Source organism: Ceratosolen solmsi, unplaced genomic scaffold (genome assembly GCF_000503995.2).
Source record: "Ceratosolen solmsi marchali unplaced genomic scaffold, CerSol_1.0 scaffold29, whole genome shotgun sequence".
Classification (NCBI taxonomy): domain Eukaryota; kingdom Metazoa; phylum Arthropoda; class Insecta; order Hymenoptera; family Agaonidae; genus Ceratosolen; species Ceratosolen solmsi.
Window position 1 is genome coordinate 2065259 of NW_011948417.1, and position 18221 is coordinate 2083479.

Sequence of the window (18221 nt, forward strand, 5' to 3'; positions counted from 1 at the left end):
GCATTGTCACTGCGCATGCGCCGCGAAAGTAGATGCGGACGATATCGAGCCAGACTCAGCTGGCCGTCCACCGGGTCTATTCGCATTAAATCGTGCAACAACGCAACTGATAGCTTCGCAGCTGAGTCCTGCCTGTGTTTTTGATTTGACGTCATGCGTCAGTCGAGCCTCGTTCGACACACGGACAAGTCCAACAGTTTTGCCTCTCGGGCACGTTAAATAATAGAAGAAGAAGAAGAAGAAGAAGAAGAAGAAGAGAGAAAAAACGCAACCACCACCCGTAGGTCCTACTCAATAGGATCATTCATCTGCGGAGGTTAAGTTTGAGGCGTCAAAGTACACAGGACATTGGAGAAAATGCAGTAACGAAAGGGTGAAAGCAGCGGCTGGGCCGGTAAGTTTTCTTAAATGCAAGCCTAAGTGCCGTTTGATGAATAATAAGTTAATTAATAAAGTGATATCAGACTCAATCATATTATGTGGGAGCAAAACGAAGTCAAGTCACTCCGACAAACGCTCATAATTAAATGATTATAAGTGATGTTCGTGTATGTACAATTGACATCATCTTTTGTATTTATTAAATGGAAAACATGTTCAATATGTGTAATAAAATGTTGTTTACTTAAATTTATAAAAACGGAAATTAAATAAATAATTCGGACGTTTATTTAAATTAAAAAATTAAACATCCAATTGTATTTGAATACATAAATCTATATATATATATATATATATATATATATATATATATATATATATCCATTTGTATAATTTGACTACTAATTTTTAAATACTAAGTGTTAAAGGCAAACATTTTATCTTATGCAATTGTGATAATGAGTGTACAAATATCATTGAGCATATTTTTCCTGCAATATTCTATGTAAATGCAACTGCAATTTATACCTATAATTTTTTTAAAACCAAGTCACATGTGTAGTTTCTTCCAATGACTTAATTTTTTTACATTATATACTAAATAGCTCTTGTTTAATTTACGTATTAAATAGATTAATTAGTATCAAAAACATTATTTTAATCCTAATATAATTATAGGCAAATTGTCTCAGATTCAAAAAAAAACATTCATAAATTAGTCAGCCGGAAACTTGATAGTTTACAAATTATAAATGTTTATGATACAAAAAAAACTATTAGAATCTCATATTAAAAGTATATATGTTACAGTTTTCTAGAAAAATTTTTTAAAATAATTTACGAATTTAATTTTTGAAATTGAAATATACTGTCATAGATATAAAATTTTTTTCATTTTTAATTAGTTATATCTAGAAATACTCTAATTATTAAAAGTAATTTTTAAAACACTAATACATATTCTGGTTGCTATCAGACTTATATTAAATTGGTTTATTAACTCTATTTTTAATTAATAATATAAATATTTGAAGCATTATTAATAATATAATTTACCACGATTACAATTGTCAAATCACAAGTAATAAATAATTATATTATATTGTCATTGAAAGTACAGTTTTGTTTAATATATTCTTTTATTATAATATCTACTATAGCTATAAATGTTTAGAATATAAGAACTTATTTATCAGTATATCATATTCTATCTGGCAAATAAATTTTAACTATACAGAACTTGTGAAGTAATTATTTACTTATCGTTTTAATCTATAACTGAAATATTTATATCATTTTTAATAATGTTCGTTATAAATTCAATGAAAATACGTATTAAATTAAAAAAAAATTTAATTTATTCAGTAGTAATAAATAATACAATTACGAACAAGTACTTTTATGTTTATAATAATAGTGTAACAGAGCTATTCACAATTTTCATAGTTTCAATTGTTTGTTTATTTTTAGCGAGTCTCTGTATATAATATATTATTTCTTATGATATTATTAATTAAAATTGTATTTTCCATTTTAGATATTTCTATAAAGAAGGATAATTATGTAGCATATTCAAGATATTATGTTCCTATTTTTTATTTCGTATTGTTTATGTCGTATAAATATATTTGAATTGATAAGTAAATTTATTGGTCATTATTTTAAAGTAATTAACACTTAGTAAACGTTTTGGTTTCATTAAATAACAAAGTATTTATATAAAATATCTTTTATTTATATATTATTACAGTGTGAACAATTATGTATGATTTTATTAATTGCATGATTCAGCATTCACATATATTAATTATCTTAAGATTATAAATTTAAAACAAAAATAGATTAATATTCAACAAAGTAATAGAATAATTAATGAATTCATTAATAAAACAATAACTAAACTTAAAGATAAATCGAATATTAATAGTAATTCAATCTGAATTTAATTATAGTTCTTTTTTAAAATAGTACTAAATTTTTTGCTTAAATGTGCTAATAATAATAACTTTATATCTTATTGATGAAATTTCAAGGATAAGTATGTGATGATCGCATCATAATTTCATTTGTCTTCCTCCAAATTACACTAGTACGTCGATTCTTCAGAAGTTCTCCCGCGCGATGCTAAAAACTCGGTCAAAATTATTTTTAGGCTCCTATCAACACACTGTACGACTGAACATTCATGATGCGAGGGTCAGTGAATCGCGAATTGTGTTAAGCGTTCCTTTCTTTTCGCTTTCCTCTCTTTTCTATTTTCTGTCTCTATATAGCTATTTGTCTGTCCGTCTGTCTATCTATCTGTCTGTCTGTCCATCTCTCTCTCTCTCTCTCTCTCTCTCTATATATATATATATATATATAAGAGAAAGAAAGAATGAGTGAAGTACATAGAAAGGGAATGGCAGATAGATAAATATATAGTTAAATACAAAATAGATACACTGATACACAGGTATATATATATATATATATATTTCTTTCTCTCTATTAACATTTCACTCTTCCTTTCTCTTCATTTCTATTTCACTGTCTCCAATTTTCTCCATTCTCTTCATTTTTCAGAATGAACTTTTGTTTCAAATATCGATTAGCAATTATACTTTATAGAGTAATATTATAATAGAAATTCGAGACGAAAAAATAAAACATAAAGATTGATAGTAGTTTATAGATGCAATTATTATAAAACAATTAATAGACAAAAATATATATAATGTAAAATATGGGCTTTTAATTTAATGTGCATTGTACAAAATATGATTTTTATACGAAAATGTCATTATTTATTTAATTATAAACCTTTCATTTCAAATGCTATAAATTATATATTTTCAGGAAATTATTTTATGAAAAATTATTTATCTAGTATCTGAAGTGGAAAACAATTATTTAGCAATTTATAATAATTATAATTATATACTTTATGTAGAAAATTAAGAATTAATAATATAAAAATTTAAATAATATTTTTTGTAACTTAAAATAACAGAATAATCATTATTTTCTAAATAGAATATATATAGAATTTATAAATTATTTAAAATTCATGATTACATACATTTTAACTACTTATAAAAAAATTTTCTTATTATTTATTAGATAATACAAAAACGATAATAATCAATTGATTCAAACATGTATTTTTTGTAATATATAAATAAAAGTATTTGTAATAATTTTTGCTTATCAAGAGATTCAATTATAAACTCCACATTGGTATTGATTCCCGACTAAACGCTGTTGGTGAATTAAATTAATAAATCTGGATATTACAATGCATTTCCTGACATTCTTTAAATGTTATTACGCAAAAAATTTAATATTCATAGTGTTAGATACACTGTATATGTAATTTTTTTTTTAAATATAGTAGCAGATTTATATTTATTTATATACAAGTCTATATAAAATTCTATTATAAATGTTAATAAAATAGCACTTTTTGAATAAATTATATTGCTCAACATTCAGAATTTAACACGTGTATATGTTAATATTAACCGTGCCGAACAAGATTACATAAACTGTGGGAATAACAAAAAAAGCATGAAAATACGAGATAACATATTAAAAAATTATGGAACAAATAAGTTTCATTTTTATTAATATTTTACATTTAGAAATAAACTTCTGATTTTACTTTGAATAATTAACGAAAACAAATCATAATAGATGTAAATATAAAAAATTATTGCTTAATAAAATTGTTACATTAAAGGTTATTTAATCATTGTTACATAAAAAACTATTAGTTATAAAAAATTATTAACTAGTAAATACATTTCATAAAATTGATTTTATTCACATGTATTTGATGTGAATATCTCTTTTCATAATTCGGGATTATAATTTACTAATTCATATACATGTTAAATACATTAAATTTTATACTTTTTTTATTTATTTTTTAGTTACTTGGTAATAATTAGGAAATGAAAATTGCGTTACCAGAATATAATTATATTATTATATACATATAAAAATAATATTGTAATTAATATAAAACTTTGTTATATTATAAGTACAATCTCTAACTCATTATAAGTACAATTAATACTCGGGTACATTGAATAACTATTTAAATTTTATACAAAAATAGAATATTATCATTATATTAAACTTCCCACATTTTGTTATGTACACCGACTGATAAGACTAATCATGTTACCCAATCATCGACTTGTCAATTAAAATTTGAAGCATAGGTTGATGAATATAAATCTGCTATAACTTAAATATTATATAAATATAATTACTTATTTAAAAATACAAATTTACATAAATAAGACATAACAATAGTTCATCGTAAATAAAAAGAAATTAATTTTAATCTTGGACTTCCTACAGTAAAAATTCTATAAATTTATAAGACATAAATATCAAATAAACATTAATACTCATATTAATTATAATTATAAGCTTTGAGTTAATTCAATATTCAATATACTTATGAGTTATTAATTATATTTCATATTATTAATATGAGTGTATGTATGGTTTCGAAATAATATATAATTGATTGAAAATAAGTTTTGAAATATTATTTTTGTTTAATATTATTAATTGAATTTTAAAATTTGTATATTAATTTAAGACTCCATCGTATTTTATTTGTATTAGAATATTCTGAACTATGTTGTAAACAGATATGAGAGCTAGATAGTAACAATGAGGGGAACAGAATGGGGGGAAGGCGAAAAATAGACAGAAATACAATGACAGACAGATTGACAGAAAGACAGATGTGTATGTGTTTGCATTCTAATAAGTGAAATTATGGTTCTTATTCTATCTATCCATCTATACATATACAAGCTCTCTCTCTCTCTCTCTCTCTCTCTCTATATATATATATATATATATATATATGTAGCAAGAGGGGGGGGGGGAGGAAAAGATACCTGTATGTGAGAATTTCTCGCTCAAGCAACAATATTTCTCTTTATCAGAATAGTAAGAATATAAAAGACTGAAAGTACAGACATGTAAGGCTAAATTGAATGTGAACGAACAATGATAATAATGGATCAAAATGTTCTCGAGCATACGTAGTTACTTAACTGGCGGGAATTGCGAGTCAATGCCAGTTGTGACTGTTATTGAAGCTTTTTCTTGCTTATTTACGATCATGAATAAAGCAGGGCTTTTTATGGATGCATAATCTTATTGCGTAGAAACAAATAGAGGATTATTGATTTATTATGGAAGTATCCTAGATATGGATTTAGCAAGTTTTCGCATCTCTGGTATATTATCATTTTCAACGAAGAGGTTGATTAGTTGAAAGAAATTTTTAAAAAACAATTATAAATATTATAATAACACATTATATTTAAAATTATTTGTTCATATGATTAATTTATAAAAATAAAGAAATTTCAGCTCAAGGTATTTTATGATTCCTTAAAAAAAAAAATGTATCACCTTAAAACAAAAGTAATTTCGAGTAAATAATAAGAATAGGTACTTTTACAAATTTTTAATTCATATTCATAATTAAAGTTTTGAAATATTTCTATAGTAATTTTAGTACAGTATAGTACGTAAGTATAGTATACAAAATTTTATAATAAAGGAAAACTTACATTAGAAATGTAATGAATATAGTTTATAAACTTTGAAATAGTGAATACTTGGCCAGAATATTGAACTCTGCTAACTATATTTATTTTTTTGTTATAATAATTAAATTATTATTGTAAATAACGAAATTTATTTATAAATTTTTTTCTGAAGTAGTTTATAATAATAATAATATAAATTGATTTCTTAACAATTACATACATACTATAGAAATGACAGTGTGAGAACCTTTATGTAAAAATAATGATAAATAATTCGTTTTTGAATATAATTTAAATTATCTAATTTCCAATTATTTAAACGTTGATTATATTTTTAATTAATTTGAAATTATTACAGTTATATAAAAAACAAAAATAAATATTTATATTATATTAACCTTTCATATTATAATCAAAATAAACATTATTTATAAATTTTTAAAAATTCCTTCTAATAATTTAGCTGTAGAATGTAATAAACATAATCTTTAATTAAATATTTGTGTAATATACGAAAATCTTTTATATTCATATCTTCTATTATAAGTAAATCTTTGGAAAACAACAGTAACATCAAAACATAGTAAAAAAATTGAATATAAATTTATCTTATTCTTCGTTTTTCACTCTTCAAACATTCATCTTTGTACACTTAAAAGTTATGCGTGCTAATGAAAAAGTGTTGTGCGTCTATTCATATTTCATGAAAAATATTTGATTTTTCTTATAATTTTTTTTTTTGAATTATGCATCTGGAAATAAAATTCACTGCAACAGTTGTATCTTAAGTATAAGCAAAATGTCAGTTGTAACATTATAATATATGGAAATAGAGCAATGTTTATGTTTATTGAATTACGCAAATTATCATTGATCTAATTCTTTATATTATAAAAGAAAATAAAACAATATAATATATAAATAAAACTATATATTTCTAGTAATTGAAAATTAATCGTATAATCGGAAATTATAATAAATGAGCTTCTTCGAATTAATCCCGATATAAAATGTTAGCGATCTATATTTATTGCTACATTTTCTAAAAGACCTTTTGTTATCTGGAGAAAATACTTTATGAATTGTTTAGTCATTTAACACTACCATGTGTTGATGCATCCACTTAAGTAGTTATCTGACTTATGATAATAAAAAAAACTATTAAACCTGACACTACACGTAGAAAGTTTCACGGCCTTTGCAAACACTAAAAATCAATCATCTTGACTTACTTCACGATCTTGTAAACGACTATATTTTACTATTCAATTTTACTAGTATACTATTCTACTTTCATATATGTAATAAACGTACACGGATATTATTAGTAACATTATCTTTAGTCTAACATGAATATATATCATGCTTTTCGATCTTTAATATTTAATTATTTATATTGTTTTTTGAAGAAATTAAATTTGTTAAATTTTAAGCTTGCATTAATTAAATTTTTAAAAAATATGTGAATCTTATAATCAGTTTTTCATTACACGTAATTACGTTGGAAAAGGAAAGTACTACTATTTTTATATCGGTAGATCAAATTATTAAAAATTATTGCTGTAATTTTAAAGATTAGAAACCGACACATATAGATTGTAAACAAATAATATGACCATAATGCTACTTAATATTTTCTTATATTTACATAATAGACATCTTGTAAATTTAAAAAATGACTAATTTTTTCAAACAAATATAAACTTTCATATAATTAACTATAGTAAACATTCAGTCGAGTATTATATCGATCGAATTTTTTCTCCATAAGTTCTTTAGCAAACATAAATATATTCTTGACAGCCTTTTGACAGCTCAATGGAAAATCTACGCCATCATTAGCATCGTTATTCTGTTAAGTGATAACATTTAACTTCTAATACTTCAAGGCTGGATTGAGATATATATGATTATGTAAAATTAAGTCCCTTCCCTGTTGAAAATCCCTTTCAATTCGTTTCAAATGTTCCATTATATATGAATTGATATTCAATATTTTCTATTACATTGATTAATTGTTCTCAGTTATCAATTATAAATCGTATACAACTTTCATAATTATTGAATTAATAAACTTTGATCAATTATTCTGTTGTTCTTCTCAATAATCTGTTGTTAAATTCAATAATACAGTATTTTATATATATTATATCAATGTTCAATCTCCTTGTTTATGCCTAAATGAAAATTTAAATATTAAATAGAATATATCTTCCTCTAAACGTTCATTGTTCCATTTAAATAATATATTCCACTACAATATGTTGTTTGCAATTATGTACCAAATAAACTAAAGGTTTTTTCGTTTCATTTTATCAGTTTACCTAGCTAGTTACTCGTACTGCTACGGTCAAAATGTATTCAGCGCTTAAAGAAAAATTTACTTTTCGTTTATCACACACAATCTAAACGTAGAATTTTAAATTGATTGTACAAATAGTAATTTTGCAATCAACTGTATGGAAATTATGTTTTAAAAATTTCTAAATATTAAATTTTATATTTATCGGCCATTTAAAATAATTGTTACAAGGAATTATTTTTTAAAACTGATGTATTTAGAACGTTATTTATTATCTAAATTCAAATGATATCAAAATTTTTTATTCTTCATACAGAAAAAATGATATTAATTTATATTGAAGATTTATTTTTTTAACTTGTAAATCAACAATAGTGTTTCCATGATGTATTGGATATATTGGATATATTTTATATTGAAGGAAATTTCCTAATAAGGTCTCTCAGATATCTTCAATACATACTTTTATGGCTTTAAATTTATTTCTTTAGTTTTTTGTAAAATGGTATTTACATGCTTGTATATTAGTATAAATTTGATTTAAAGGTATTTATTAATATTTAGATTATTTAGATTATTTAGATGTAATTGAAACTTTTATTTTAAAGCAATAGAACCAATTATTAATCTATTTATAATATTTATATATATATCTAACTAATCTATTCTTAATACATAATAATGTCTCATTAAATTACAAACTATTTTATAGCAAACATTTAAAATATTTATAAAGGATCACGTTTGTTTTATATGAGTGTTAAATGTTGTTCCAATAAAAAAAAAAAAAGTATTTACTATTACACATTTTAGTACCCATGTTGGATACATGTAATGGAATGCGTTAGTAGTTTTAAAAGTATTATTATTAATATTGTATTTCATTATTTTCTTTTAAAATCCTACTAATGTAAATAATATACTAGAATAGATATTTAAAAATGAACAGATTTGTCAAAGCTATAAAGATAAAGTTTCTTTAATGTAATTTTTCTAGAAATAAGAATATCTAACTGCACTTAAATTACCATTAACTAAAGAGAACAGAGCAACGCTAAAATAATTGCCTATAATAACATACTATATTTATGTAGAAAACAAATTAATTTTATTAAAATGTTCAGGTAATTTTATATGTAGGTTAATGCTCAAATTAAACAAATATTTTTCAATTTAAATGTATTTAGTATGAAATTATCCAATCTAACATGTTTGTATATAAATTTACGCGTGAAATGATGAATTATAAATATGAATAAATATATAAAAATAAAATATATCATAAAATTTGAAAATCATTCCATTCTAATCAATTATATAAATAATCAATGCTCCATTGATATTATAACAATAAGGCTAACATATTCTATTTGATAAGGTAGAAAATAATTTTAAAAAATTTAATAATTTTAATTAAACTTATTAGTTATATTATGATTATTATTAATATTGTTGGTAGTATAATTTTTAAAAGTATCAGAGATTCTAGAATTAATGTATAATTTTCAAAATCAAATTTTTTAATAAAATATAAAATAGGAATTTTCAATGATCTGTAAAATTAATGCGTCAATACACGAATGTAAAAATAAAGATGATTGTCTTAATAAATGTTTTCAAATTTAATTGCTTTAAGTAGATTTTGCTTCTTAATATTAATTTCCATACTTCCATAAATTTATAAAGGTACTTTTGTCAATAATATATATTAATGTATACTAGGAAATACAGAATTCGACAGTATTGGAGTGTACATAAATGTAATAGCAATTTTTTAATATAGTAATTAACGCATTAAGTAACCTTCATAAAAATTTAATTCTTTATGTGTACAAATAATAAAAGTTATAAATAGGATAATATTCACCCTCATGACTACACACATATAAGTTACAAGCTGAATTTTATTAATATGTAAAGGTTATATTATAAAATGCCTATCAACGTAAGTGCCGCATTATTGCTATTTCTATCATTTTTACTGATACATTATATTATTTTCATTTGGTTTTGTTTTATTTTATGGTTGTATTTTAGATGAAAGTAGTTACATTCCTTACCAATTTTATTAGAAAAATATTTCAGAATATTCTTATAGGTTAAGCTATAGTACTTAATTTTTCGTATGGAAATACGTGTTTCTATAAGCGAAAAAACTTATATTTAAATATGTTATAGGTATTTTATGGGAAAGTAAATAAATTTTCACTGTACTTATAATAAAAAGAGTTATAAATTTAAATTTCTAAAAGATGCTATCGTTTAAGATAAAAATAAACAAATTATTATTTAAACTACACGTAATCCAATGATTACATATATGCTAGTTGCCTATTAATTTTATTAAATATATTTTATCAAGTATACAATTTGCTTAACAGCACAAGAAAATAATTAAAAAATATTTTTATTAATATGATATAAAAATATATATATATAATCATAATTTAGATTTTTTTTATTTAAAGACATACTTCTATTACACGTGTAGATAATTAAATATGAATTTTGAATTTTTAAAAAATTACATATCAGGATTAGTACATATCAATAATATAGATTGATTACTTAAAAAATATATATAAATGAATAATATAACGTTATTGAATGTTTTTATTGAAGAACTTTACTGAAATTTTTAATACTTTGGAAAATTAATAATATAAATCACATGGTTTAAAATTTATACATCATTGATCACTCTCAATCGTTTACCAATATTTTATATTTATTTTGATATTTTAATGATACGCTTAAATTGAAAATATTTAATAAACATTATAGAAAATCCAATAATATTTCACATTTCTTGTAATGTCTGTGCAACATTTAGCTATTGGAGTATCAAATATTTGAAGTATCCATTATTTCTTTTTAGCACCATTCATAATACAGAGTTAAACATTTTTTGTATAATTTTTATAAATACGAAATAATAGAGTGGAAATATATAAAGACACACATTATACGTCATCATTGAATATGCAAAGTAATTAGTATAATTTCAAATTTCAGCAAATTTTTGAACGTACTATTTTAATAGGACGTATATATAATAATGATGACATGTATTTATATTTAATTATATATTTGTAATCAGCTAACATTTACATAATCAGAAAATATATCATTCCATAAAATAAAAGATTTTACTATATTTATTTATATATGGTATAATTTATATTTTATATATAATGTATATTATACACGTATTCTATACATTATTTTAATTGCACGTGGTTATATAATATATATATATATATATATATATTACATGTTTTAATGTTGTTTTATTAATTAAATTTATACATGCATTATTATTTATTTCCTATTTTTTTATATGCCATATATTGATAGTAGTAAAATTGAGATACTTTTAATAAAAAGAACACGTTATTAATGACATTGTAGCATTACTCTTATCCATATATCTTTTGAATTCGTTCTTCTTATTGTCACAAATGTGCTCATATAAAATTTTATACTTATCAACCAGTATATAAAATGAAAAAAGAAATTCTTGTATATGTACACATTATTATGCAATTTTTCTTGATTGATTATGTATGTTTTTTTTTTTTTATTAATCAATATATAATAATCTAAGGTATCGAATCTATAGTATCTATAGTATCGAGTATATAATAATCTATAGTAATGAAAATGATAATAATTATTATTTTATCAATCCCCAGTTAATAAATATTATTAATTATTAATAAATAAATCGTAATTATTTGAATAGTTTAACAATAACGTGTTAGAATTATTAGTTGTCAAATAACACATATATTTATCTTATTACTATAAAACATTTTTTAAACTTATATTAATGTTACGAACAGAAGTATAAGTTTAATTTAATGTAATAATCGAAATACCAAAATCCGAAGAAAGTCGTATAACTTATTAGCATTTAAAAACTGTGAAAATATAGTAGTCATAGTAAGATTTTAATATCCATGATGCAATATATTAAAATTCGAACAACAGTTTCTACGTTTTATATGAAAAGCGAATATACGGGTTATTTTATCTTTTAACCGATTATAGTATAAATACAATTTAGTTCAAATTTTCATTAGCTTACGAAAAAAGTAAGCTTTCTATTTGAAATATATAGATGGAAAATTACTTATAAGAAACTTATTTATAATTTGCCAATATTTATAAGTTTTTGTAGTAATTTTTTCTTAATAATAATTAAGTAATCAATAATTGTGTAATAATAAAAAAGAAAATGAGCGTATATCTTATTATCTTTTATATATAAGCTTCCGTAGAAATATATGCATTTTTGTATAACTATAATGTCTATTCGATTATTGATTAATTTAGAAGTCGAAACACTCTTCATATAATTATCTTAAATTGTTATCAATATATATATATATATATATATATATATATGTATATTATATATTACAAATACTATTTATTTCTTTTTTTTGCTTTTTCTGGTCTTTCCTAATGATTCATGTACTAATTTAATTATTGCTTACGAGTTATTACAATTAATAGTTATTGTTAACAAATAATTATAATTTATATTCCCCTATGAATATTAACTGCCAACTTTATTTATATTATTTTTCATAAAAATAAATAAAAAGGTTCTGACATAATAATGGTATTTCAAATTTATATTCCATTTTACTATTAATATAATTTGCAGTACAATTTTGATTATTTAAAATATTTTATTGCAAACTGTATAATTATATAATCATAAAACGTATTGGTTATTTGAATCGTTGTAGTAAGTATAGTGTAAAATATTAACTTAATCGTAACAAATGTATACGAAAATTAATAACATATAATCCAAAATACGTTCATTTAAAATAATAATGTAATATATTTTCTATATTTTAATTTATGCTTTATCTATATGTTGAGCTATATTTTATCACTTACAAATTTTTTGTGTTATCGCAATAATATTTATCTATTGTTAATAGAATTAAGATCAACATTTATTTTTGTTTATAGAGAATTAAATATTGATTATTATGTGCCTATATAATAATTCTGAAAACAAAACTCTTATTTGAAACTTGGAGGCATAATAAATACATTTGCGTTAATACGATACTAATATACATAAAAACTCTTATGTATAACTTTATGCAACAAACTCAAATATAATGCTTATAAATATATAGTATTTCAAATTTATTGGAAACTACAATATTGTTATGTTAGTGACCATATATTGGGGACAACGACTTTCTTACTTATATCTCGGCTTTATGCCTCTGTGCTGCTGTCTCTTCCCCTTCTACGTGTTTACCCTCCCACAAACACTGCCTCTAGTTATCTATCTACCTATTTAATTATTGTCAATCCTCTTTTTCTGCTTGTTGTCCTTATTCCAATTCCATTATAACATTCTTTATCTCTCATTTACCCTTTTTACCTACTTATACTAGTTATAAGCTCTTTCATTTAATTAATCGATGGACCTTTTGTCTGAATTTAATGTGTAGTAATTATAAAATTATAATTATAATTCTTTATAATATGAAATTGTAGTAAATTTTGATAGAAACTATAATTTATAATTAAGTATATCATTAGTTTTTTAGTAAATTATGTAATATATACAGTATATAAATTTATATTATTTAGTATCAAATAAAGTCTTTCAATTCAAATGATTAAATAAAACAAAAAATTTCCTCCTGTTTCATCTAATATACTTCTCATATATAATTAAAAATATAACTATATTTTTGTATACAGTGGACAGAATAAATTTTACACCCATTTTTTCTACAATCAACAAATAAAAGTGTATATTTAAACTTCCATTAAATATACAAAATATTTTATCATTATTTGAAAAATATTTTTTAAATCAGTTTCTGTAATTAAATGCAAATAATCTCATAATATTTTATATACTTTTTATTATCTTAAATGGCGATTACAATTATATATATATATATATATATATATATATATATATATATATATATATATATATATATACATAAGGAGAAAAAGAGAGAATATATATTTATATAAACATTAGGAGAAAATGAGAGAAAGCAATGTAACAGAAATTAAAATATCTTTTACATCCATACGTCTTTCGTTATGATTTGTAAATGCCACCAGACAATATTATTCTAAACATCGACATTTCTGCTAGATTAACTGTGCATTGATCTATCTATTTCTACTCTATTCTCATTACATTACCTTTATATATTGTTTTCCTATTCATCTTTATAATATACAGAGTTTTTCTTCATATAGATTTAATTATTATTAATATTTTTATCATATAAATTTTATCATATAAAATTATCATATACATATAATAAACTAATAAACATACTAAGCATAAGTCTATTTTAAGCATCTTTGTGACATAGAAAGGAAAAAAATTATTAGGATGAAATAAAAATATCTTTGATGATTCGAATAATAACATCTGTTATTGTATATAAAATTACTCAAATCAAAAATTCTGAAAACATGAGTGTGACAAACGTGAATATTTGTATGGTGTTTCTACGGTGTTTTAATATCAACAAAACATGTATTTCTTGAAGAAGTATATATAATTCGATATAGAGACATAATAAAGACAATATTATTTCTTAAAGAAGCTAATATATTTATTTTCATTAATACTTTATTTATAAATGTTATATGTTGTATATATTATAAATAATAAATAATGAATATTAAAAAAAAAAAAATTATATATATTATTCGATTATATAATTTTTATTTGCAGCTAACGGTAATTCTACTAAAAAAAAATTAAATTTCGTCAACGATAACAGCAGAATATGACGAAGAGGTTTGAGTTTAATTGGCAGATTGATGTACCAGAGGCACTTCTAGATGGATGTGTTTTCGATCGATGGACTGAGGAAAAAGATAACACGGAAATTGAACTGAATTGTATGTTCAAGGTCGATGAGTATGGCTTCTTCATCTACTGGCAGAGCGAGGGGAAGGTATTAAGAAAACTTTTTCTATTAATTAATCATATCGAACAAATTTGAAATTAACCAATAATGTGTATTTAATAATTTTATTTTTTTTAACCAAATTATTAATGGTTTTATCTAAACGCCAACTCATCTTGATTTAATTAACAGAGTAAAGTTTTATTATTTTTTAAACATTTGACATTTTCTATAAAAAGGAAATTAATTTTATATCCATGATATATATATAGACTAAAATATTTGTAAAAAGATTTTAATATATTTCTAAGCATATAGTATTATTATTGATTTTATTAATATATAATAACTAATTTTTTAATATAAAATTAACAAATATAAGACATTTATGATAATTGTACTTTACGATGTACTTTTATTTATTTGAATTCGATGGAAAAATATTGTCCATAAATGAAAAATATTTATATTTGCACATTGAAATAAATTAAACTTAAATTCATGATACCAATTCATGGAACACGATATTAGTAAAAAACTTTTTTAACGTCGGTATTTAAACCTAAATATTACATAGAATATTAAATCTGTTAGATTATTTGTTTGAAATCCATTACGTATATAATTTATGATTAATAAATAATATATCTATATATAATGATTATCCTTTATATTATCATGATTAAAATAAGAATCATTGTATAAAAAATTATAATGGAATTTTCAGTATTTATTTTTATGATACTTTTTATTCTAAATCTGTATGTCACTACATATTTATAAAGTAAACCTTATTATTTTTTAGTCGATACATTACAATTATAGTAATTATTTTTATTGAAAAGAAAAGTTTAAAAAATTTTGCAGGTTAATTTCAATTACACAATGGAGTTAAATTTTTAAAATATCAGCAAATTAATGTTAACATGACCAGCTAATTTATTTCGATTTTCATTTACATCTATTATATATAACAATTCATCTTGTGATTCGGTGAATAATAAAATCTTGTTTGGTTTATTTTTATATACATACGATTGCTTATCTTTTAATTTAATGTTTTTGTATCTCTCGTTAATTAAAATTTATTTCGTACAAAATTTTGAGAGATTTAGAGTCCTAGGTGAATTCTAAAAATTCTCTCGAGATTTAATGTTACTGAGGACTATTGATCTACTTAGAGTCACAGGTATAGGCACCATATTTTTTGATTAATTATTAAATAATGTGAGTTTGAACAAAAAATACAAGTACAGTTAAAAGCATCTATATAACTGTAGAATACGATTTATGTAAATAATAACTGTTTCAAAATATGAGTAATAATATTATTAAAAATGTATAAAGATCGATAGTTTATGATACAAGAATTCATAAGACATTAATGATTGTAGCAAGTTCATTACCTCATCTATTTTCATTACATGTGCAAAATTCAAATACAACATGTACACGTTTGTATATGTATATTATTTAAAAATACTAAATTACTACACAAAGTATAAAAACGATTTTGTATTTTCATTTGTCCTTTAATTTATTAATTTTTAAAGTGTAGAATGAAAACAGATTTTGATGAATAAACTCATATATTTTCTACATCCTTAGATGTATCAATATAAAGAATGGATTTTTTTAATTTTTTTTTTTTTATACAATAATACTATTCAAATAAATTGAAATATTTACATTATACTTTATTACGATTCACCTATTAATATTACAGTTTCTTAAATCGTAACATTTATTTAGGTATTTTGACTAATAATAAATAACAAACTTTTTTTACTGTATAGACCAACACGGAGTAGTTTAGAACGCAAGTTTTTCAATTTTATGTATTATTTGATAAAAGTAATTTAAATTTTAATACTATTTTTAATTTAATATTGTATAAATAACGAGTTTATAAGATCCATGAAATTCAGTTTAAATTAGTTATTAATATAATTTGTCTTTTTTATTTGTTTAGATTGCATTTGTTGACAATAAAACATTCTTAATATGGATGCGTAGATATGGTATTCATTTTAAGTTAAACTATAATCGCATAAACTTTATTGATTTTTAATCTATATTTGTTTGGCTTTGTAGATTTCGAAATTAACTGTCGACCATATAATTTGGGATAAATATTGATGTTAAATAAATTCTGATAAATCACAAGAAAATTTCTAAATTTACTTAAAAATAAAAAATCTATAATTATATTTTTTGCTCTTTATAAATTCATTTATTGTTAAATAATTTAGATATTTCTAATATTAACAATATTTGAAAAATTACACACTATCGAAAAAATTACATAAAAATTTCATTACTTGATCGTAAATATAAATAAAAACATTTTTATCAATCTATTTCATATATAAAATATTTATTGATGAGATTATCCTATGCAGGACGGCGACGTCATCGAATTGTGTCAAGTGAGTGACATACGCGCTGGCGGAGTACCAAAGGTAAATAATTTATTTCTACCCTCTTTTAAGACATAATATGAATACTTCGAATTTATATAAATAAATGCATAATATGAAATAAAGCAATTTTAAATTATCATAAATAATGTTTATAAGATATTTATTTAAGACTTATTAATAAATATTAATTAAAGAATAAAATTAGCAAATTAGCGTTAATTAATTAGATAATGAGTGTTTTAATATTTACCAAGGTAAATCAACTTTTTGACAAAAAAATGTTTTCTCATTTTTATTTTATGATTAAAAACGCATGCAGCATAGTCGCCATCGCTATATGTTTAATAATTTCTGAAATTTTGTTAAATATATTAATTTACTTAAGTAAAAATTATATTATTTAAGTATACTTTACTTATTAAGTATAAATTAGCAAAATAGAATAAATATTTAAGACTTGTATAATAAATATTTAAAACGTCTATTAATAAGGAATAAAATATTCGAACAAATAATTTATTTTATTTATAATACAATTGTAAAAAATAATATAACTGTTTGTAATATATTGCATTATTAACAATAATTTATACTGTCAGATAAATTTTACAATATATAT

At 21.7% G+C, this 18221-nt stretch overlaps 1 protein-coding gene across 1 annotated transcript in view; it reads left to right on the plus strand.

Moving 5' to 3' along the window:
• The first annotated feature begins 339 nt into the window (after nt 1–339).
• LOC105359615 (1-phosphatidylinositol 4,5-bisphosphate phosphodiesterase) overlaps nt 340–18221 on the plus strand; it is a 28474-nt gene continuing 10592 nt past the window's right edge. Inside the window, exons 1-3 of the mRNA XM_011496242.1 lie at nt 340–394; nt 15002–15227; nt 17582–17641. Coding sequence (XP_011494544.1) covers nt 15057–15227; nt 17582–17641 — 231 coding nt within the window. The 5' untranslated portion in view covers nt 340–394; nt 15002–15056. The remainder of the gene's footprint in view (nt 395–15001; nt 15228–17581; nt 17642–18221) is intronic.